The sequence below is a fragment of the Pipistrellus kuhlii genome, unplaced genomic scaffold (genome assembly GCF_014108245.1).
Source record: "Pipistrellus kuhlii isolate mPipKuh1 unplaced genomic scaffold, mPipKuh1.p scaffold_m20_p_10, whole genome shotgun sequence".
NCBI lineage: Eukaryota > Metazoa > Chordata > Mammalia > Chiroptera > Vespertilionidae > Pipistrellus > Pipistrellus kuhlii.
The window spans coordinates 11361995-11383608 of record NW_023425405.1 but is presented as its reverse complement, the minus strand read 5'-3'; the positions used below and the strand labels follow the sequence as shown (position 1 = coordinate 11383608).

The following is a 21614-nucleotide window of genomic DNA, read 5'->3' as shown; positions in this document are numbered from 1 at the left end:
CTGCAAACTGCTTGGCATCTAGATTTTCTGTTTAACTTCGCCCCAGTTTCCCTGTGATCCTGGCTTAAGGATGGGCCGGTCTCCTAAGAACTGTTTGTCTCCTGTCTTCTCAAAGACATGGCCTGAGGGCTAGGACTCTTCCCTCTCCTTTGCCAGCTTTGCTAGGTGCCCAACCAACAGTCAACAATGATAACCAAGACGTCTTAGGAAAAGGTGTGCTTTCCAGTCAGCAGGTGAACAAGTTTGAGGCCCCGTGCGCTAAGCCCCCATCGGGTACCTCAAGGGAGGGCAGGCAAGGACTTTTCCTGAAGGAGCCTGCAGCCTTATCTCTTCCTTCCTCGGGCAGGGGCAGGTAAGAACCCAGGAAAATCTGCTTTCCTTCCGTCGGAGGGAGTCTGTTGAATAGGTTAAGAGGGCAGAGCGAAGGGAGGCGGGTGGTTCCCGCCTATTTTGCCCTGGCGAGGGAGATCCGAGGCGCTCCTGAGTATCATGCTAACGTCTGTCACCGGCAGAGGGACCGGCCCAAACCACGAAGAAAACCCGGCCTCTAAAGACACTGTGCTCCACCTTCTCCTGGCTTCCCTCGGAAGGGACCAGAGAACCTGGAAGGAGGTCCGTAAGGCAGGCAAGGCCGGGGCAAGGGTTCCTCGCTGGATCCCGGAGGGCAGACCAGCTGGGTCCGGGAGGCAGAGTGCAGGGGCTGGGCAGTGCGCTGCGCCAGGGCGGAGTCCGGAGGACTCTGGACCTTTCCCCGGACCCCCTCCTGCCGGCCCGGGCGGCCCCGCCCTCAGCCCGCAGGCCCCGCCCCGGAGGCCCGGCTGGTCCCAGGGATGCGGCTGGCTGCGCTCACTCCCCAGCGGGGGCTCGGGGAGCCGCCGGACGGAGACGCCTAGGAGCGATCCTGATGTGAGCCGCACCGTAGCCTCCGCATGGAGGGGCCGCCCCCGGTGTCCCCCGGGCTGGGGCCGCCGCAGGGAGGCGGAGCGGCCGCTGATCCGGAGCTGGGAAGCCGGCAACACCCGGGACACGGGACGGCGGCGCGGCGGCACAGCGCCCGCCTGCTGCAGGCCGGCGGCGAGCCCGAGAGGTGACGCCCGGGGCAGGGCGCGCGGGGCGCATCCGGGCGGGCGCGGCGGCTCCGGGGACCTGGCGGCGCTGCGCGCGGGGAGGGGGGGGGGGGTGCGGACGGGAAGGGGCAGACCCCACCCTCCTGTTCCTCTTACCGCCTCTACCTCTAACTTCCTGAAAACGGGCTCTGACGCCGAGCACCCCGATTCGGTTGGGGTGTGCAGGCAGGCACTGGGAGAAGGGTTCGGTGTTGCGTTGCACCGGGGAGTTAAAAAAAAAAAAATCCCTAAAATCTTAGCCCTGGATCAGACCTCTCCGAATACACAGCCGAGGACACCTGGCCCAAGTGGCTTTTGAACAGGGATTCAAACAGGGCTTGTTGGAGAACCTATCCAGCTTTGCTAGCTCCTCCTTAGCTCATTTCCGCTTAGCGTCTTCTTATCGGCAGGTGGAGGTGTCCCGAGGGATGGCCTTCTCAGAGCCCGGTGAGGACACCGTCCCCTCCTCACCGCCCACTGAGGTCTGATGAGGCTGCCAGTGCAGCTCACATCAGGATCTCTCCCTAAGAGTCAGGACCCGCTCCTGCCCTCAGCCTGCTGGGGTCTGTAAGGAGGAGGAGGGGGAGTGTTGAACTGGGCCTCAGGGGATTGGAGATGGTAGCTAATCTCTGGATTGTTTCACGGCTTGAAATGCTGTCCCACTGTCCTTCCGGTCCAGAGGATTTGGACTTCTTTATCTGCCCCATCTGTTGGTGCTCAGCAGCTTGGGGAGGTGACCGGGAAGCTGGTTGGGGTGGGTGGGGGTGGGGGCGAAAGTGTGGGGGAATTAGCCCTGCAGCTCTACCCAGGGCCTGGCTGATTAAGGACTTCTAACCGCTTAAGGGGTGCCGGGTAAAGCCTGCCCCCCCCCCCCTCCCCTAGGTTGCTTCTCGAGGTTTGGGCAACCCCATCCATCCTCCTATCCTAGAAATCTAACGCCTGGGGCTCAGGGTCTGTACAGAGAGGCCACAGGGTGTGAGGAGGGAGTGGGCTGGAGCCCCTGGGGCTTGATGGAGGCTGTGACTTGACTGGAGCAGGCATTGAAGTGTGTCAGAGCTCAGACCAGGCCCACGTAGGAGCATCTCTTCTCTGCACCTAGGGCCATCCCCACCCACACCAGGCTCCAAAGAGCAAGTGCTAAACCTGAGCCCCAGGCAGGTGGTGTAATGAGATTCAAAACCTGCTGGCCAGACCTCCATCTGCCGCCGCTGGCTGCGAGCTGTGGGAAGAGGCCCTGGGTCTGAGGTCAGAGTGATTGCTCCCTGGCTTGTTTTTGGGCTCGCCATGTCTCCTGGCCCAGCTTAACAATGCCCATGTTGTTATTGCCCCCCGCCGCCCCCCCCCTGCAACTCACCCTAAAAATGTTTTGAAATCTTGCCCATTCAAACAGCCCAGGCCAGATAAAGACCTCAGAGCTACCTTGGTGCCCAGCTAGGACACCAGTGCCTCCCCCCAACCCTGAGGAAAGGACTGGAAGGGGCTCAGGCCCGCTCTCAGGCCCTGCCGCCTTCACAGCTGCTAGGTGGGGAGCCTCAGGGGACCAACAGCCCTTCCTTGGCTGAGGAGGCCCACTGGTTGCCTGGTGTCTCCTCCCGGTGGAGGAAGCAGCTAGGGGAGCTCAGGAAGAGGGAGGGGGAGGGGGGAGGGAGGAGCGGGGAGGTGGATTAACAGTCTCTGGAAAAGGACAGTCTAGCCCAGGGCTGAGCCCAGCAGCTTAGAGTAATGAGGAGCCCTGACACAGGTCAAAGCAGGAGGGGGTGTGGGGCGACCGGAGGAGGGGAGTAGGGCTGTGAGGTCTGTTGTCACCAGGGAAGGGACACTCCTCACAACTCAGTCTAGCAGCCTCCTCCCCTGGGTCCGAGCTGTAGATCGGGGCACATGTCACTAGAGATGGCAGAGCCCAGCTGCTATCCTGGACTCCAGCCTGGTAGAACCCTAAACAGTACCCTAGCCGTTTAGTAGTGGGTTTAGTAGTATCCATGCGGAGGCTACGGTGCGGCTCACATCAGCTGGATTGGGGTGGGTGGGGGTGGGGGCGAAAGTGTGGGGGAATTAGCCCTGCAGCTCTACCCAGGGCCTGGCTGATTAAGGACTTCTAACCGCTTAAGGGGTGCCGGGTAAAGCCTGCCCCCCCCCCCCTAGGTTGCTTCTGACCCACGCTGGAGGGGGGTAGTGACTCAGAGCAGGTTCCCTAGAAACCCAGAGAGATCCCATGGACAGCCTGTGCTCTCTCCCGGCCTGCGTTGTGATCACCCAGGCTGCCATTACTCCGAATGGCCAGGGTGCTTTCTGTGCCCAGTCTCACCACTCTGCTTCCAGGTGACCAGTCACAGGTCCTAGTGCTGGTCCCCTCAGGGTGACCCCCCTCCCCACAAGGCACATGTCTTCCAGATGAGTTTATAAGAGCTGAGGAATCAGGAGTGCTCGCAGGGCATCTCTCAGCAGAGAACCCCAGCGGGCGGGCTTTCTTCCTGCCAATGCCAGAGGACCTTCAGAAGCCCCAACAGGAACTCTCCTTGGGGGCTCACTGGTGTGTGTGTGTGTGTGGGGGGGGGGTCTATGATGTTCCTTCACAGGAAGAGGAAGGAGGACGCTGCGGAAATCTGTGAACTCCGCCAGCACTCCCAGCCTCACCGCCCTAGCTCTGCGGGAGGCCTCCCCTCGCCTCTGCACACAGATGGAACCGTCTGTTTTCCTGGTAGGGTCCCGGGTGGCATCTCAGGGAGACTCCCCTGGGCCTGGCTGCCACCGCACTGCGGAGAGGTAAACAAACCCAGACTCCCAGAGGTGGGGAGGAATGGGGAGAGCACTGCAGACAGCCACCTTGCAGGGAGGGGACTGTGTCCCTGCCCAGCCTTCCTCGCACCTCACCAAGAAGTGAGCTGTGGGGACCACAGGAGGAGAAGGGAGGAACCGGGCAGTTTGGGGCAGGGGAGAGGGGGAGATCTATTCTCTAGCTTTGCTCAGGAAGCAGCATTAGCAATTCTGGTCACCTAATAGGGGAAGGCCCCCCCCCCCGCCCCCCCCCCCCTCGCCACACCGTCTCTCCCCATGTGAGTCAGTTTGCTCCCGAATCTTTCTGCCCCTAAGTAGGAATCTGGACCTTACTGGACCCATAGGACCTCCACACTTCTGCTTTGGCTAATTCTCAAAACTTCTCTAGCCTTTGTCCCAATTTGTACGCATCCTTACCTGACTAAGCCAGGCCTGTGATCCTCTCTCTCCTTCCCACCACACTGTCCTCACAAATGAAAAGGAGCTGCTCCCTCTGGTATCCTTACCCCTTTCTGAGCTGGGGACAGGGAGGTCAGACTGACGCTTTGGACAGGAGTCAGAGGCCGTACCCCCACCTCTTTGCTTTCTGAACTGTAGGTTTTGCTTCTGTAAAGTGGGGATACCTAATAGCTGGCAAGTTAATAGATTGCAGGGTGAATGTGCTCACTTAGGAAAAATACCATGTCAATCTGCGGAGGGCTTCAAGGCCTCCCACAGCTCACGGAGTGTCATTGTTAAGAATGACCTCTAGGAATGATGATGATTATGCTGGGATTGGGGATTGGGGATTGGGAAAGGTGGGGCGGGCTACACATTTGAGGGAAGGTAGTCTCAAACTCTAGAGCTCAAACACATCGGCTCCTATGTGTTGGGGAGCTGTTGGCCCAGACAGGACCCGGGACTCCTGGTCCCAGTTTGGGCCTGAGTCTCGGGAAAGCCTCGCCATGTTAGAGGTGCCTGGGGGTGCGGAGTAGGGCCAGAGGAGACCCATGCCCGTGGAGGCCAGGTGAACTGGGGTGAGCCAGGTGAACTGGGGTGGGCCAGGTGAACTGGGGTGGGCCAGGCAGCGAGCGGGCCTGGGGGACGCGCCGCAGGGGGCCTAGGAGGCGGGATCGGGCGCGGCGGAGGGGGCGTGTCCCGGTTTGGTTCGTTGGGGAGGGGGGCGCCCCCGATTCGCATCCGCTGCCCTAGCCCAGGTGGTTTCTGAGCGCGCGCGCCGGGCCGGGCTCCCGGGCCCTTTGTGCGTCGGAGCGGCGCGGGCGGAGGCGGCGGCCTCCCCGGGGAGGGGAGGGGCGGGAGGGGAGGGCGGCGCCCGCCCGGGGCCAGCGCGGCTGCCGCAGCTCCCGCCCCGGCCGCCCGGCCCGCGGTGGCAGCTCGGCCTCGGCGGCAGCGGGAGCGGCGGGCGGCCGCGCGGTGTTTATGCCGAGCCGCCGGGTGTCCCTGCAGCATGGCGGATTACCTGATCAGCGGCGGCACCGGCTACGTGCCCGAGGATGGGCTCACCGCGCAGCAGCTCTTCGCCAGCGCCGACGGCCTCACCTACAAGTAAGCGCTGGGGGGTGGGGGTGGGGGTCCCCGGCCACACCGGAGTGCGGGGACGAACGCGCGCGCCGCGACCCCAGGGCTCGCGCCCTGCATGTGCGCTGCCCCCGCGGTGGCTGCCGCTTGGAGGGAGGAGGAGGAGGGCGAGGAGGGGGCGGGGGTGCTGAGTAAGGGAAGGAAGGCGGCCAGTGCCGAGTGGAGACGGACGTGGCACCGCGACATCGCGGCCCTAGGTGCCGTGCCCCGTTTCTGGGTAGATCCGGGTCCGGCCGTGCCCCTCTCCATCTCACGGGCATCCTGGCTGCTCGGAGGGGCCTGGGGGTGTGGGGACAGGAGATGTGGGCGTTAGGGAGACTTTCCCCAGACCTTGGTGCAGGACAGCCGCTCCCTCACTCGCTCGCAGGGTCACTGGGCAGGCGGAGAGGGCCTGCAGTAAGACAGCTGCCTGGGGGCTGCCCCCAGGAGAGGCCCAGCTGGACAGTTGGGATGCCTCCCTTTTCCCGTGTCCAGTCCTCTTTGCACGGTGCGTCTGTGGGCCCACAGGTTAGCACTGGTGCCCCCCTGGGGTAGAGTATTCTGTGACTGCCACCCCCAAGGCCACCCCACATGGGATTTGGGGGGAGATCAAGACCTTTCTCTCCGCCGCTGGCTTTAGTTTGCTTTTCTGTGGGCCCCGGGCCAATTGTCCTGCGTGCTGCAGGCCTGGCATTGGCTCTCCCTCTGGCTGCAGGACTGTGTCCATGCCAGGAAGGAGCATCCGAAGCTTGGGGCTGAGGCGGAGTGGGGATTGCTGGCCAGCCAAGAGCACCCCTGCCCCATCTCCTGCCAGGCCCTGCCCTTGCCTGTAAGCGCTTCTGCTGGGCAGGCAGTTTCCCTAGACGCCAGGTGTCTCCTGCCTGCCCACAGCTGGGATGTGGGCCAGGCGAGGGGGCATATAGACCTAGGACCTGCCAAGGGCCCCTGACTCTTGCATTTCTTCTCCAGCCTGAAGGTGAGCCACAGAGCTTCTTCGCTGTTCAGCAAGAAGGGCTGCCATGGCTCAGAGGCAGTTAAGATTCTCTTCCTTTGGCAGTCTTTAAAAAAAATTTTTTTTTAATTTATTCATTTCCGAAAGGAAGGGAAAGGGAGAGCGATAGAAACATCAGTGATGAGAGAAACTCATTGAAGGGCTGCCTCCTGTACACCCCCTACTGGGGATACAGCCAGCAACCAGGCATGTGGCCTTGACAGGAATTGAACCCTTCACACCTCAGGCCCACACTGTCCACTGAGCTAATCCGGCCATGGCTCTTTGGCCGTCTTTGGGGTGGGGGGGAGGGAATGTCCCTTTGATATATTTTTCACTAGAGTCTGCCAAGGAAACTCCCTAGGGATATTGCTCTGAGTTGCTCTTGGCCTTGGGCAGGTTCAAGACCCCACCCCTCCCATTCACCCTGTTGCTTTTCCTTCCTGTGCTCAGGTGCCAGCTGCTTTTCTTAGTCAAGTTGGGAGTGTTCCTGAAGTGGGGGGCTGAGCCTTCGGGGCCCTGGGCTGTGTGCTGTGCTGTGGCTGTACCCCCTCTGGGGTTGCTGTGCCCGGGGCCCACTCTAGTGTTTTACAGCTGCTATGCTTTGGCTGGGGCCTCGGGGTTCCGGTCCTAACCGGAAGGCCCCTTCCTCCCCTTTCCCATCTCAGGCCATGCCTGTTGGTTGCTTCAGTCAGATCATGCACTGATTGTGCTAAACCCCCTGGGGTCCCTGGGGCTGTTCTGAAACCTGTGGGACTGAGCAGCCCTGACTATGTGCAGCTTGTCCTGTGCTGTGTGGTGTTCATATCATGCTGCACTTCTAAATTGTTCTCAGGCCCAGCCAGTGTGGCTCAGTGGTTGAACCAGGAGGTCATGGTTCAATTCCTGGTCAGGGTACATGCAGGCTTGATCCCCAGTGTGGGGCATACAGGAGGCAGGTGATCAATGATTCTCATCATTGATGTTTCTCTATCTCTCCCTCTCCCTTCCTCTCTGAAATAAATAAAAATCTGTGTAAAATAAATAAATACATTGTTCTCAGGTTCATGCCATGTGTCTGCCTTGTGTGGCATCATGGGAACTTTTATGTTCCTTGGTGAACCCTGAACTCTGGAGGCAACAGACACTTGAGCAACTGCCTTGGTACCGCAGGTCCATACGCCTTCCACTGCCTTTGTTTGTAGCTCTCTAAGCTGAAATTAGCAAGATCCTCGTTGGGGGCATAAGAGTATTCAGGAACATAGGGGCCAGCCTTTGCCCCTCTCACCCCGTGCTGCGTCCCCTGGCATGGCAGGCCCTACCCCTTTTAAGTAACCCCTCTCATCCAGTAACACTCCCTTTTCTCTCCTCATAGTGACTTCCTGATTCTCCCAGGATTCATAGACTTCATCGCTGATGAGGTGGTGAGTACCTCTTCTGCTGGCCCCGGGGAGGGAGGCTGTGCATGTGGTGGAAGAGGCTGATTTCTTGCTCAAGGGCAGGAATAGGAGAGCTTTTCTTGGGAATGTGGGGAGGTAGCCTGCGTTGCTGCCAGAGACGCTGACACAGTGCGGTGGGTTGTGCTTAATGGGGCAGAGGCAGCTGCAGGGATTCAGCGGTATCTGAGTGGTGGGCCTGCCCAGAGCCAGAGGGCTCTCTGACACTGATGGAGCCTGCCAGGAGGGTCACATGGGAAGGGGTGGGCGTGCATGTGGCTGTCTTTTTACTGCAAACTGGAGGGATTGGGTTTTGTCTGAAATGCTGAGTGGGGACAGGATAGAAGCCAGTAAAGTTATGCAGACTTTGAATGACATGGACGGACTTGTTCACAGATCCAGATACATAAGAATTGGTTAGAGGGATTAAAGAATTTAGGTTTTTGACAAATGCAAGGAAACACAGTGCCTTGCTGGCCTGAGGGACTCAGCTATAAGCCACGTGAATGAGCAATATTCTTTACCTAATTAACATATGCTGAATTCACAGAATCTAGGGGTGTAGTGCTGATAGAAGTAAGTCATTTCACAGAAAAGTTAGATTATTTGCTTGATTGGCATGGCTCAGTGGCTGAGCGTCGACCTATGAACCAAGAGGTCATGGGTTTGATTCCCGGTCAGGGCCACGTGCCCAGGTTGGGGGCTCCATCCTCAGTGTGAGGCGTGCTGGAGGCAGCCTGCCAATGGTTCTCTCCCATCATTGATATTACTATCTCTCCTTTCCTCTCTGATATCAATTAAAAATATTTTTTAAAAGTTAGATTATTTTAAGATGAATTCATAAATACTAAAAAAACATTCCTCTTGTTGCCGGTATCAATGCTATTTACTGAGGCCAGAGGACCTCTGTGTGTCTGGATCACTTGACCCTGGGGAAGTGTTGGCCCAGCCTGTGTAGCCAGTGCTGACCCAGACAGATTTTTAGGGGGAAATTGGAGCTTTTCTGAATATTTGCCTTGCGACAGCAACAAGGAAGCCTTCATGGTTCAGCCGTCCCGTTTAACAAAGTTTACCAAGCACCCCGGCTTTGTGCCAGACCCTGGGGAGGATGCGAGGAAGAGGGGGACAGAAAAGGTACCTCCCGCCCATCTGCCGGGAAGGCTGTGGCTCTTTGGTCGTGTGATGGGAGAGGAGAAGGAGGAGTTCTCTAGTCTATGGGTCCAGGGTTCTTAACCGGGGTCTATGGATGGACTTCGGGGGCCTGTGAATCTCCAAAAACTATATACCGAAGTCTCTGTCTGAGTGTTTGAGGTCTGGGATCCATAGCTGTTGGCCCAACCTCATGATCTGGCCCTACCTACCGCTCATAAGCGGGTACCTCCAGATCTGTACCCGCAGCCCTGACCCTCCCTTGAACTGCAGTCCCACAGACATCTCCTTTCCTGGATGTCTAAGGATGCCTTCCCATGCCTCCCTGCTCCCAGGCTCCAGCACCCCCTGCCTGGACCTGCCAGCAGTCTCCTTGCCGGTCCCCTTGCCTCAGGACTTGTCACCTAGAATCCATTCTCCTCATTGGAGCCTGAGTGACCTCTTTAAAATAAGTCACATGATGCCTCTTTTCTGCTTGTGACCCGGGCAGTGGCTTTTTGTCTCAGACTCTACCAGGGGTCCTCAAACTTTTTAAAGTGGGGGCCAGATCACGGTCCCTCAGAGAGCTGGAGGGCCGGACTATATGAACTACTAATTCCTACTGTAACACCTCGGCTGCGCTCACTGCCCAAAAAACCTGGCGGGCCGGATCAGACTCCTCTGCGGGCCGCATGTGGCCCGCGGGCCGTAGTTTGAAGACGCCTGCAAGCTGTCCGTGGCGTTCAAGGCTACGCTTCCTTGCCCCTGCCAGGCATCTGCCTCTCTCACTTCCCTCTACTCCACTTGCGGTTTTCTTTCTTAAATGCATCTCAGGAAGACTTGGAATCAGAGGCTGGAACCATACATAGTTCCTCAGACTTTGATTGGCTGCTACTTGCTAAGAAAGAGGCTTTCCTGACCACCACACCCCTCTTTCCGGGGTCCCTTTTCCTCTTGCTTTTCTTTGGAACCTTCACCCTGACTGAAACACATGTGCATGTGTTTCCTGCTTGTCTTCTACTTCCAAGTGGAGTTCAAACCCTGGGAGAGGAAGCAGGGGCCTCGCCCACCTTGTTCACTGCTGTCTCCCCAGGCCCTCCCTGGTGCTGGGTACCTGCAGGGGCTCGGTGAGTGTTGGCTGAGTGAATGACAACACTCCTCACGCGGGCTGTGCCTTCGTCCTCAGGACCTGACCTCAGCTCTGACTCGGAAGATCACGCTGAAGACGCCGCTCATCTCCTCCCCAATGGACACGGTGACGGAGGCTGACATGGCCATCGCTATGGCTGTGAGTTGGGCACCTGGGTTGGGAGGGTGGAGGGGACGGAATAGGGTGGTGCACTGGCGTCAGGGGGAATTGGGGAGGTGGGGTTTTCAAGGTGAGGAGGGTGGGCCCTGGGCTCTGACCTTGCTTCTCTCCCACCCCAGCTGATGGGCGGAATTGGTTTCATTCACCACAACTGCACGCCAGAGTTCCAGGCCAATGAGGTGCGGAAGGTGAAGGCAAGTACCAGGCCTCCCCCCGGAAAGAAAATGCCACCGGGCGGCCCCCAACTCCCTTGCCAGCCCCAAGGCTGGTGCAGCCCCTCGTTGATTGCTGTGGGGTCTTGTCTGCCCTTCGCCACAGTGTGGGGTACAGGCCCAGCCCTCATTTCCCAATGGCTCTTCACCCCACTCAGGACACCCTCTCCCCGCTTGACACCTCCTCAGGCTCTCTTCCAGCCTTTCCTTCCCCCCGTTTCTACCCACAGAAATTTGAACAGGGCTTCATCACGGACCCTGTGGTGCTGAACCCCTCGCACACCGTGGGCGACGTGCTGGAGGCCAAGATTCGGCATGGCTTCTCTGGCATCCCTATCACGGAGACAGGCACCATGGGCAGCAAGCTGGTGGGCATTGTCACCTCCCGAGACATCGATTTCCTCGCCGAGAAGGACCACACCATCTTCCTCAGCGAGGTACCTGGAGGGCAGGGGCCGCATGGCGGGGGCAGAGAGAGGGCCCCACGGTGTCTGTGACAGGGACCAGAGGGAGGTCTGGCTCCCTTCTCTCTCACCTGCCAACCTGCAGGCAAATGTTCCCGGCCCCACAGGTGATGACGCCGCGGAATGAGCTAGTGGTGGCTCCAGCAGGTGTGACGTTGAAAGAGGCAAATGAGATCCTGCAGCGCAGCAAGAAAGGTACCAGGGAGGAGGCAGAAAATGTGGGACCCACTCCCAGCCTGGCTTCCTGCACCCCAGCTCCCCCTCACAGCCCTGCAGGTTGTCCCAGCAAGCAGACTGGGTTTTGGGGAAGGTTTGAATGACCCCAGGCTGGAGTGTGATTCCTGAGGTCCTTTTCTTGGCTCAGGAAAGCCTGCCCCTTGTTCAGCATCTTCACAGTTTCCCCAAAAAAGTAGTCCTGAGAAACGTTCATCATGAAGAAAGGGCTCTGTGGTCATCTAAGTCTGAACAATGCTATTTAAAATAATAATAATAATAATAATAATTACATATATATTATTGAATTTTCACAGAGAAGAAGGGAGAGGGATAGAGAGTTAGAAACATCGATGAGAGATCAGCTGCCTCCTGCACACCCCCCACTTAGGATGTGCCTGCAACCAAGGTACATGCCCTTGACCGGAATCGAACCTGGGACCTTATCCACTGAGCCAAACCGATTTCTGCAAAAATTCTCTTTTCTATATTCCCTATCAATGCATAACAAATTGTACGATAGCTTATGAAAGGCTCTGAGAAGTCCTGAGATCAGATGTATTTGACATGGGGATGGTTGACATAATATCCATTTGGTCCCTGTGGTGGAGACACTGGGACATGCTTCCCTGACCCACACTGGGTTGTTCCCTGGGGGTGGGATTGTACAAGGCACATGTTTCTCCTGCAGGACAGCGTCACGTATGTGTCCTGGCTAGGAGTTTTTGACCACTGTGGCCTGTGGCCCAGCAGGTGAACATCTGCCAGTGCTCAGGGGCTGCCCACCCCAGCCTGGCCAGGGCAGGAAGTGCTCCGGAACCCACTTGGCTTCAGGGTGTTTTTTTTGCTTCCTGTTCCTTGGGAAGAGGTCCAGGTCCCTAGGAGGGCTTCCTGGGTGGTGCTGTCACCTAGTGGCTGGTTTGAGTATTTCAGTGGAATCTCGCGTGGTCCACCCCACTCCCAGGGGGAATCCAGAAGTGGCTCCTTCATCTCACCTCTGCGTTCCTCCTCAGGGAAGCTGCCCATTGTCAATGACCGTGACGAGCTAGTGGCCATCATTGCCCGCACCGACCTGAAGAAGAACCGGGACTACCCTCTAGCCTCCAAGGATTCCCACAAGCAGCTGCTATGCGGGGCAGCTGTGGGCACCCGCGAGGACGACAAATACCGCTTGGACCTGCTCACCCAGGCGGGCGCCGACGTCATAGTGCTGGTACAGGCAGCCCCTGGGAGCAGCGGGGTGCAGTCAGTAGAGGCTTAGGGAGATCCGGGTTCGCCTCTGATTAAGCCTTTAGAAGGGTCAGTGATACTCCAACGGCTCAGACCAACGGTGGGCCCCTCTGAGCGCCTCTGGGTTATAGCTCACACTCACGGGGAACCTCCCACTTGTCAGGCCCTGCTCTGAGACCTCTGTGTCTCATTCAGCCTTCCCAGCAGCCCCCTGAGGTACAGTTACCACACCCCTTGTCAGAGGAAGAGAGGGAGGCTGAGGAGGTTAAGTTCTTTCTTCATGTGGTGAGTGAGCCGTGAGAACAGGACAGGCCCCAGGCGGCCTAGCTGCGAGGACCAGCCCATCAGTGCGTGTGAACGGGCTTTGTCTGCTCTGAAACTATGCATTAATGGTCTTAGCTTTTGGAGGAAAGCAGGTTCTTTTGAGAATCAGCCGAGAGCTGTCAAGTATCTTCCCAGGAAACAAACAAACAAAAACACATTCTCACAGCATTTTTGTACGATTGTAGGAGTTTGTCCGCTCAAGAGCCCCCTCTCCCAGGGAGGACCCTCAGCCATCCTAACCAAAACTGCCCTCTTCCCCTCCTCTCAGGACTCATCCCAGGGGAACTCTGAGTATCAGATCTCCATGGTGCACTATATCAAGAAGAAGTACCCCCACCTCCAGCTGATTGGGGGGAATGGTGAGTGTAGAGCCCCCCATCACCCCTGGCCCTTGCCCCCTCACCATGTAATGTCCTGTCCTTCAGCATCCCAAGGTGATGGCGTATCTACACGGGAGCCTGGGGGCTGAGTGAATGGGCTTTGATCACTGTAGGTGGGGGTGGGGCTGGACTGCGGTCCCAGGGCAGGGTGGGCGCATCTCATCCTCATGCTATTCCTCTTTCCCTGCCGCTCCCCACCTTCCCCCAGTGGTGACAGCAGCTCAGGCCAAGAATCTGATTGACGCTGGTGTGGACGGGCTGCGTGTGGGCATGGGCTGTGGCTCCATCTGCATCACCCAAGAAGGTGGGTATCAGTAGGAGAAGAGTGACTGCCACTGAGAACACCCCACTGGCCCTCCACAGGCCCTGGGGCCTCACTCTTGTCCCATGGGTACATGCTGAGTGCTTGCTCTGCCAGGCTCCTGCCTGGGATGGTGGGTTCAGGGGTGACCCAGGCTCAGGCTCTGCCTGTCTGGCTCAGTGACGTGGGGAGAGGCAGGGATAAAATGAGGTGACTGGAGTTTTAGGTGTGTGCCAGCCTGTGTGCTTCCCAGATTCTGGTCAAGGAGACCCAAGCTAGAGGCCCAAGGCTGGTGTGACTGCTTCTCTAGCTGGTGCCTATGGGAAGCCGGCTCACGGTTTGGATTAGCTTCGTGGCGTGGCAGATACCTAAGACAGGGAGACGGCCATCCTTAAATTCCTTAAATTGATCACCATGTGGTGCTAGCGAGGGACGGGGTTCCACTCAGCCGCAAAGCCCTTTTGCAGGATAGATACCCCAAACACGAAGAGGAGGACAGTGGGCCCTGACCATGTGCCCCGTGTGGTTGCAGGGTGTTCCCTGGAGGCTGGTGTCTGACTGACTGGTGGGTCCTTGCTTGGCCTGCGGGGATGGACTGGCCCCTCTAGTGAGGGTCATTTTTCCAGAACATGGAGTGATCAATTTGGGCTTTTCTCCTCAAAACATGTCCCTTTCTGGCCTCCAGAGCCTCTGCTTTTAAGTTCCTACCCTTCACTTCAGCTGACAGCTGCGGTGAAACGTGGGCCTTCCATTCAGTCGCTTAACAAATACTGCGTTCCTATGTGTCAGGCACTGTTCGAACACTTGGGATGTGATAGGGATAAAACAGAAGACCCTCTGGAGAAGGCCTCTCCCTGCCCTTGCGTCCATCCCACACACGTGCTGCTTCCTGATCCTTCCCATTTGGAGCCTCATGCTGAAGGACCTTGGACAATTAAACTTAAACAAATGCAAGGCACTATCCCGAAGGAGATCATGATTACCCTAGCAACAGGCTTTGCAAATGAAGCCTCGAAGGGGAACTTGTATATGGAGGGAGGTGAGGCTGGGGGTCACCAGGCCTGAGTGCGCCAGTGTAGGGGGTGCCATACTCCGAGGGCCAGTACTGACCCCTCTCCTACCAGAATGCCACGTAGTGCTGTCGTGGATGGGGTGGTCTGGGCCGTTGGAGTGACAATCACCCTAGTGTTATTGCTGCCACCCATCTGTCCCTCAGAAACATAACCGAGGCCCGTCCCCCTTCCCGAGAGGAGGTGGGGCACAAGGAGAAAGGGTCCGGTCTCTGGCCCCTTGGTTGCCGTTGACATCTCCGTCTTGCGTCCCCTCCCGCAGTGATGGCCTGTGGCCGGCCTCAGGGCACGGCCGTGTACAAGGTGGCGGAGTATGCCCGGCGCTTCGGGGTGCCAGTCATAGCGGACGGTGGCATCCAGACCGCGGGGCAGGTGGTCAAGGCCCTGGCCCTGGGCGCATCCACCGGTAAGGGGGTCTGCTGGGGACTGGGCGGGCCTGGGAGGGGCTGGGAGCTGGGCTGGGGCAATAGGAGGCTTGTGGACCGGAAGCACTGACCCTGCCCCTCCCCCCACCGCAGTGATGATGGGCTCCCTGCTGGCCGCCACCACCGAGGCCCCTGGCGAGTACTTCTTCTCCGACGGGGTGAGGCTCAAGAAGTACCGGGGCATGGGCTCCTTGGATGCCATGGAGAAGAGCAGCAGCAGCCAGAAACGATACTTCAGGTGCCCTGCCCCTGAGCCCTGGTCCCAGGCAGATCAGCCCACAGCCCTTCAAGGGTCCACACCTGCCTTTGACTTCCCAAATAGCACCGGATCTCCATATTATATTTCTGGAAACTGAGTCACAGGGCCCCAGTAGCAGACCTCCTGACTCGGGATCCATGCTTTCTTACGTGTTAGCCCAGTGGGGGGCTGCTCTGGGGGTTCTTCTGTTGGTGCCCTTGAGAGAGACGGGGCTCAGTCTCCTGCCCTCCACACAGCGAGGGGGACAAGGTGAAGATCCCGCAGGGCGTATCCGGCTCCATCCAGGACAAAGGCTCCATTCAGAAGTTCGTGCCCTACCTCATAGCAGGGATCCAGCATGGCTGCCAGGATATCGGTGCCCGGAGCCTCTCTGCCCTGCGGTGAGTGCTGTGACTGGGGGCAGGGGGGAGGGGCAGGTGGGTGGCACCTGGGAGGCTCTTGGCTCCCCCATCCTGCTCCTTTCTCTCCCTCCCTCTCCATCCCTGCCTCCCCTCCCCCCCTCCCCCTCTTCCCTTGGTGCCCTGACCTGCTCCAACCACCTGCCTGCAGGTCCATGATGTACTCAGGAGAGCTCAAGTTTGAGAAGCGGACCATGTCCGCTCAGATCGAGGGTGGTGTCCACGGCCTGCACTCGTAAGTCCGGCGGCCTCCCTGCCCTCCCAGCTGGCTGGCACCGGGTCGGGCAGGCGGGACCGTGGTTCAGAGGCTGAGCTGAGGTCTCAGGGACCCCATGGACCATCTCCACCAGGGATGGTGACTGCTGCAGGATGTCTCCATCACCCACTCCTACAGGGCCGACCCATCCTTGAGCCCTTAGGCAGGCAGGCCCCTCCCCTCTCCTCGGGCAGCTCCTCCTAGCTCCCATCCCTTGCTTCCGTAGAAGCTTGGTGGCTGGTGGTGGCTGGTGGCTGGTGGCAGGAGCTGGCAGTGTTGGGCTCTTGCTGGTGGCAGCCCCAGGCAGGCAGGGATAGGCTAGGGACAAGAGTCCTCTGGCGGAAGAAGGGCAGAGAGACAGCCACCAGGGCCAGCGCTGGGGCCACCCTGGGTGGGGGCAGTGCTAGTCAGCAGCAGTAGGAGCAGGCGTGTGGCCCCCCGCCTGGTTGAGAGGGCCTGTCCCCCCAGGCATAGGCGGGCGTCTAACCTGTGTCTCTTTCTGCCCCATCCTCCCGTAGCTATACCTTTCTGCCGTGTAAGTAACTGCGCTGCCCGGGCAAGTGTAGAGTAGAGCAGGGACCCTTTGGGTGGGGCTTGGGCTCGGGTGGGAGGGGGGCCCTGCATTGGGGGTGGCACTGGGGTGTCATCATGGGACATGGACCCTAGGACTACCACCGTGGCGGGGGCAGCCAGCAGGGGCCCCTCCCCCAGCAGGAGCTGTCTGTCTTGGGCTGGACTCAGTGACCACAAGGGGCCTAGGCCACTTGATGGGCAGGGGCGTGGTGGAGACGTGGGCAGCAGAGGCTCAGCTTGGTCAGAGCTTGCTATGTAGGGATGGGCCACGCCTTCCTGACTCTATCCCAGCCCTGAGGACGGTCTGCTCTGCTCTGACTGTGGCTGGAGGAGCGTGACTGTCTCTGGGCCTGCTCTCCCCAAACCCCTGGGCTGAGAGGCAGGAGCTCCTGCAGTTTCCTGCCTCTCTTTCATCTGGGGGCTGCCTGGCACCCCTGCCTGGGCAGGGGCATCTGGGAAGGGAGCAGGGTCCACATGCCCACTTTCAGTTCCCTCTTGCCTTGTCCCCACAGTTACGAGAAGCGGCTGTACTGAGGACGGTGGTGGAAGCAGTGGTGGAGGCCGAGGTGGCAGAGAGAGCACACCCCAGGGCTCCCCTCTAGGCACAGCCTCCCTCCACGACTGAGCGGTCCGCAGATTTGCACTACGGGGCCCAGCTCCTTTCAAGGAAGACAGGAGGGGAGGCTCTGAGGGGCTGCGGGCCCTGGCTGGGCATCCCCTGCAGAGTCAGGACTGCTGGGGCCCGGCTGCCCTAGGAGCCCCCCCCCCCCACAGGTTTCCCCTTCTCTAGCCCCTTCCTTTCCCCCCTGAGCCCACCAGCCTGGGCTCTCAGGCCTTGCGCCTGCCTCAGGTTTTCTCACTGCAGTCTCCTCCGGCCTGGCTCCCTTCCCTGGGGCAGGTGGCCCCTCCTGGCTTCTCCTGTAGGGTACCTTCCTCCCCACCCCCACCCCCACCCCGGAAATGGTGCTCTCCTGGCCCTGCCTCTGGCTCCTTCCTGGGCTGCTGCCCTCTCAGCCGTGGGGTACTTCTGGGCTCCTAACCTAGGCCGGAGGGAGGTCTCTGCCCCCTTCCGCTGGCCCTAGGCCCCCTGCTCCTCAGGCCACTCCCTCTTCCCCTGCCCCAGGAGGAGGCAGCCCGTTGTTTCTGACTCACCACCACCCCCAGGTGGACCAAGCCTGCCCTCTCCTCGCAGCTGCAGTCGAAGGCTTTAACTTTGCACACTTTGCGTCACAGTTACGTTGTATATTAAATAACCTGAATAAATCAAGAGATGACAATGTCTCTGCTATCCTGTCTTTGTCCCTTGTCCCTGTCTTTGTTCCTTGTCCACTGAGCAGTTGACCCCCGTCCTGCTGGTGAGTCGGAGCCCAGAGTCCCATCAGAGCCAGGCTCAGGGGCAGGCCCAGCCTCCCCAGGAAGGTGCTGAGGGCACTGAGGCACTCTGGGAGGGCGGGGGGTGAGGTACAGGTGGGCTATAGCGGGAGGTCTCCCAGACCCGCTGCCAGCTGGCCAGCAGCTTGTGCAGGAGGCAGCATTACAGAGGGGGTCCTGGAGGTTGTAGAAAACTGGCATCGGGGGCCTCACCCGAGCGGCCAGGAAGTACCCATCGTAATGCCAGATGGTTCAGCCTGGCACAGGTGGAATTGGAGTATGGCTGTGATCCTGACCACCAGGCCTTGGGCCTTGGTCTCATCAGCTGAGACACACCTGTGGGGACCAGGTAGAGGGGGTTGGCTCCCACTGCTCATGTGCAGCTCATGACCCACCTCCCAGCCTCAAACCCCTTCTGGGGGGACAGCCCTGACACATGGACGACTGGACATCCCTGGCTGTCCAGTGGGACAGTCACATGGTCTCCTCTGACTCTGTAGTTACAGTTGGGCAGCGGTCACAAAACTGTCCTACCAAGACACGGACACCTTTTAGGACAGAAGTAAGGAAGGTGGCCTGGGATGAGCAGAGGGTGCAGAGGGCCCTTGCTCATAGTGAGGGTCCAGAGGCATTCCCATGGAGCTGGGTTGTAGGCAGCAGGGAGGGCAGGATCGCCCCAGGTGTTAGACCCGGAGGATCAGACCAGACCTGGCTCAGCAACCTCGGTACCTGAGTTCTGGCTAGGAAAGAATTCTGAGCCACGCCTCAAACTAGGAGAGACCATTTATTTATAAAGTCTAGAGGTAGAAGCAGTAATTCGTAGGAGAAATGGCCTTAGGGAACAAGTTCTAGAGCAAAGGAAGGGCCCTTGGAGCTTGGGAGTGTGGAGGGTAATGGGGATGCGCCTAGGAGGAGGGGAGAGGGAAGGAAAATGCGCTGGCGTGCTCCCATCGCGTCCTGGGGTCATCAGTCAGTGCCGCAGTCCTGATGTTAGCCATGGCACTGCTTGTCTGGTTTTGCTGCTTTCCTGGGTCTGGAGCTGAAATATCACTGAGGCCTCTATGGAGGAAAGGTCAGGCGGTCCAATTCGCAAGACCAGCGATATACTGGGGGAGGAAAGGTCACCCTGGGGGTGAGGTACCACCCTACAGTTGTCCTTTGCTAGGTCTTTCTGCCCTGGTGACTTTCTATACCTGGCCCATTGCCCTTGCTCTGCTCATTGTAAGTGCCTGCCACAGCTGCCTCCTGGCCATACTTGGCAGCCATGCCAGTACCTGCCCCCGCTCCGGCTCTTCCTGAAAGAGCCACTTGGTCTGGGACTATCCTTCACTGTGGCACTTTCCAGCTTTGTGGCATCATCAGGGAAGAGAAGGAAAACGCTAGATGGCAGGACAGTTGAGTGGGTTCAGAGCTGGTCCGACCACTGTTCCAGGAGTTGTTGCAACGTGACTGGGTCATGGAGTCCTCAGAGGCCTAGTGCCCTGGGATCTGTGGCCTCCATGAGCTTCTAGAGTCCAGCATGACCCAGCCGGGTGGGAGAAGGATGCCTGGAGACCGGGGGATGGTAAAACATAAGGGGATGGACCAAAAGGATGCCTTGTTTCATGGTTTGTCTTGCACACTGGTTACCCAAACCGTGCAGGAAGCAGCGTGGCCAACAGCTGAGATGGAGAAGATCGAAGGGTTCTTAGAGAAATGCCATGCCACTCTGCATCAAGGATGTGAGTGATTCAAAGGGGAAAATTTCCTTTTAAACTAGACCTAGTTGGCCAATGAGAGCCAACCAATGGAATGGTTTGCCTTGCAACGATAGCCGTCCAGTAAGGAACTTGTTAGCATTCACTTGGCCCTTCCTGAGGAAGCTGAAACAGAGCGATCCTCTAACTTCGGTGGGTCAGACTCCCGCGGAGAGCCCACACAAGCCCAGGGGCCCAGGCTCCCTGGGGCAGGATGGGGTCTGGGCCTCGGAATTGTCCCCGAGCCTCAGGTGACTGTGATACATACCAAAGTTTGAGTATCTCTCTTAGAGGCCATCTGAACATCCAGCTACACGAGACTCTTTCCAAAGCATGTGCCCTAAGAGATGAATCTCAGATGACATAGCCTCCCTCGGCGCTCACTGTGGGGATTATGGGAGAGAATGTATGGAAGGTCACAGGTGCTCGGTCTCATCGCGTCCTGCTTGGCTCCCCTTCCCCAGAGAATGGCTGCTGGAGATGAATGCGTGCCAGGCTGGACTCAGACAACACGCTCATTCTGGGCTGTCCATTCAGCTGTGGTGGGGGAGGCCCAGGTGGGACCAAGGGTAAGAAGGCCACATCAGAGGCAGTCCGGAGCCACATTTAGGACAGATGCAGGTCCTAGACTGTATGGTGAGCAGAATATGTCCGTCTGGAGTTCAGCCTGGCTTGTGGAGCTGAAATATCACTGACTTGTGTGGCCCAGGTGCCCTCTTGCTCTTGTCCCTGTCACCCTCACCCAGCACTGAGCTGTCCACATTGCCCATCACCAGGATGCTGAAGATGTGGCTCTGCAGGTGCCAGGCCATGCCCAGCTCCTGGCTCATGAGCAGTGACATCTACACAAAAGTGTTGCCACCCAGGGAGAGGCATGCGGCACCAGCAGGCAGCTAGCCAGCGCCCTCTGCTACAGCAACTCCAGCACTCGTTCTCCACGCCAGCTCTCCATGCCAGCTCTCCATGCCAGCATGTCAAAGCCACCGGCCAGGTAGCGCTACAGGTACTTGGCTTGCAGGAGCAGAAGGAGCAGCTTGGGCCCTGGGCGGCCAGGCTTGCAGTACAGGGGGATGGGATGGGATGGGAGAGAGCCGTGGCTGCTGCACTCTGGAGGACAGGCATCGGAAGAGCATCACTTCACCCCGGTCCCGACTTTTCCTGTCGCATCCTTAGGCTGAGAGCAAGGGCCCTAGCCCAGTGGTCGGCAAACTCATTCGTCAACAGATCCAAATATCAACAGTACAACGATTGAAATTTCTTTTGAGAACCAAATTTTTTAAACTTAAACTTAGACTTTCTAACACCACTTCTTCAAAACAGACTCGCCCAGGCTGTGGTATTTTGTGGAAGAGCCACACTCAAGGGGCCAAAGAGCCGCATGTGGCTCAAGAGCCGCGGTTTGCCGATCACTGCCCTATAGTGTATGACCAGAGAGATCAGGATGGGCCAGACTAGCCCTCTGAGGGCCCTTCCAGTTTCTTCTTCCACCTTTACCCTGAGCTTTTTGTCCCTTCAGGATCTCTCCTGGCTTGTAAGGGCCGGAACCTCAACCCCAAACTATCTGGATGCTCCTACTTTACACACAGGCCTCCCTTATTAGGGGTTGGGGAGGAGGGCAATCCTATCCACCCCAAACTAACCCTAGCAGCCCTTCTGCCTTCGCTGAGGAGGCTGGAGGCAGGCCACCTGGTCAGAGGGCAATGTCAGGGTAGCCCGCTGTGACCTCTCAGGCCCTAGCCCCACAACCCTGCTCCCGACACCCACTGTCCTTGGGACAAGGCCCCAACCTGCCGGGTGTGGAGTCGCCACCAGGATCCTCCTTATCTTCCTGTCAACTCAGGAGGGAGGGTGGGTAGGGTCGGGCACCCAGCAGACTTTGGTCCCCAGCTTCCTATTCTATGACCTTTTAAACCAGTAGGTGGTGCCATTGGCTACAACAGCCTCTGGGTACCCTAGTCAGCTATGCCACACCCCTCTTCCTCCCTCCCCGGGCCCCCTAACCCACCAAGCCCAGCTAGAGCACATAAGTTGTAGTGCAGCAATAGCCTGGGGCAGACAGAGTCCTAGTCCTGATTTCCCTCTCCGTGAGCCTCAGTTCTCTACCTGTGATCCTAACAGCGC

General features: G+C 58.6%; 1 protein-coding gene across 4 annotated transcripts; it reads left to right on the top strand.

The window, feature by feature from the left end:
* The first annotated feature begins 838 nt into the window (after window positions 1-838).
* IMPDH1 (inosine monophosphate dehydrogenase 1) lies at window positions 839-17666 on the top strand. 4 transcript variants are annotated; one of them, XM_036426191.2, is made up of 16 exons: window positions 840-1087; window positions 5328-5426; window positions 7784-7832; window positions 10159-10260; window positions 10401-10475; window positions 10724-10930; window positions 11065-11152; window positions 12184-12383; window positions 12993-13083; window positions 13313-13408; window positions 14738-14881; window positions 14994-15138; window positions 15396-15539; window positions 15709-15792; window positions 16332-16348; window positions 16899-17666. In XM_036426191.2, exons 1-16 carry the CDS (start codon window positions 930-932, stop codon window positions 17009-17011), a joined length of 1812 nt encoding a protein of 603 aa, XP_036282084.1. In that variant the 5' UTR covers window positions 840-929; the 3' UTR covers window positions 17012-17666. The 4 variants fall into 4 exon arrangements, with proteins under 4 accessions (XP_045432534.1, XP_036282084.1, XP_045432536.1 ...); XM_045576578.1 differs by lacking the exon at window positions 10401-10475 and having other exon boundaries at window positions 839-1087; XM_036426221.2 differs by lacking the exon at window positions 16332-16348 and having other exon boundaries at window positions 843-1087.
* The last annotated feature ends 3948 nt before the right edge of the window (window positions 17667-21614 follow it).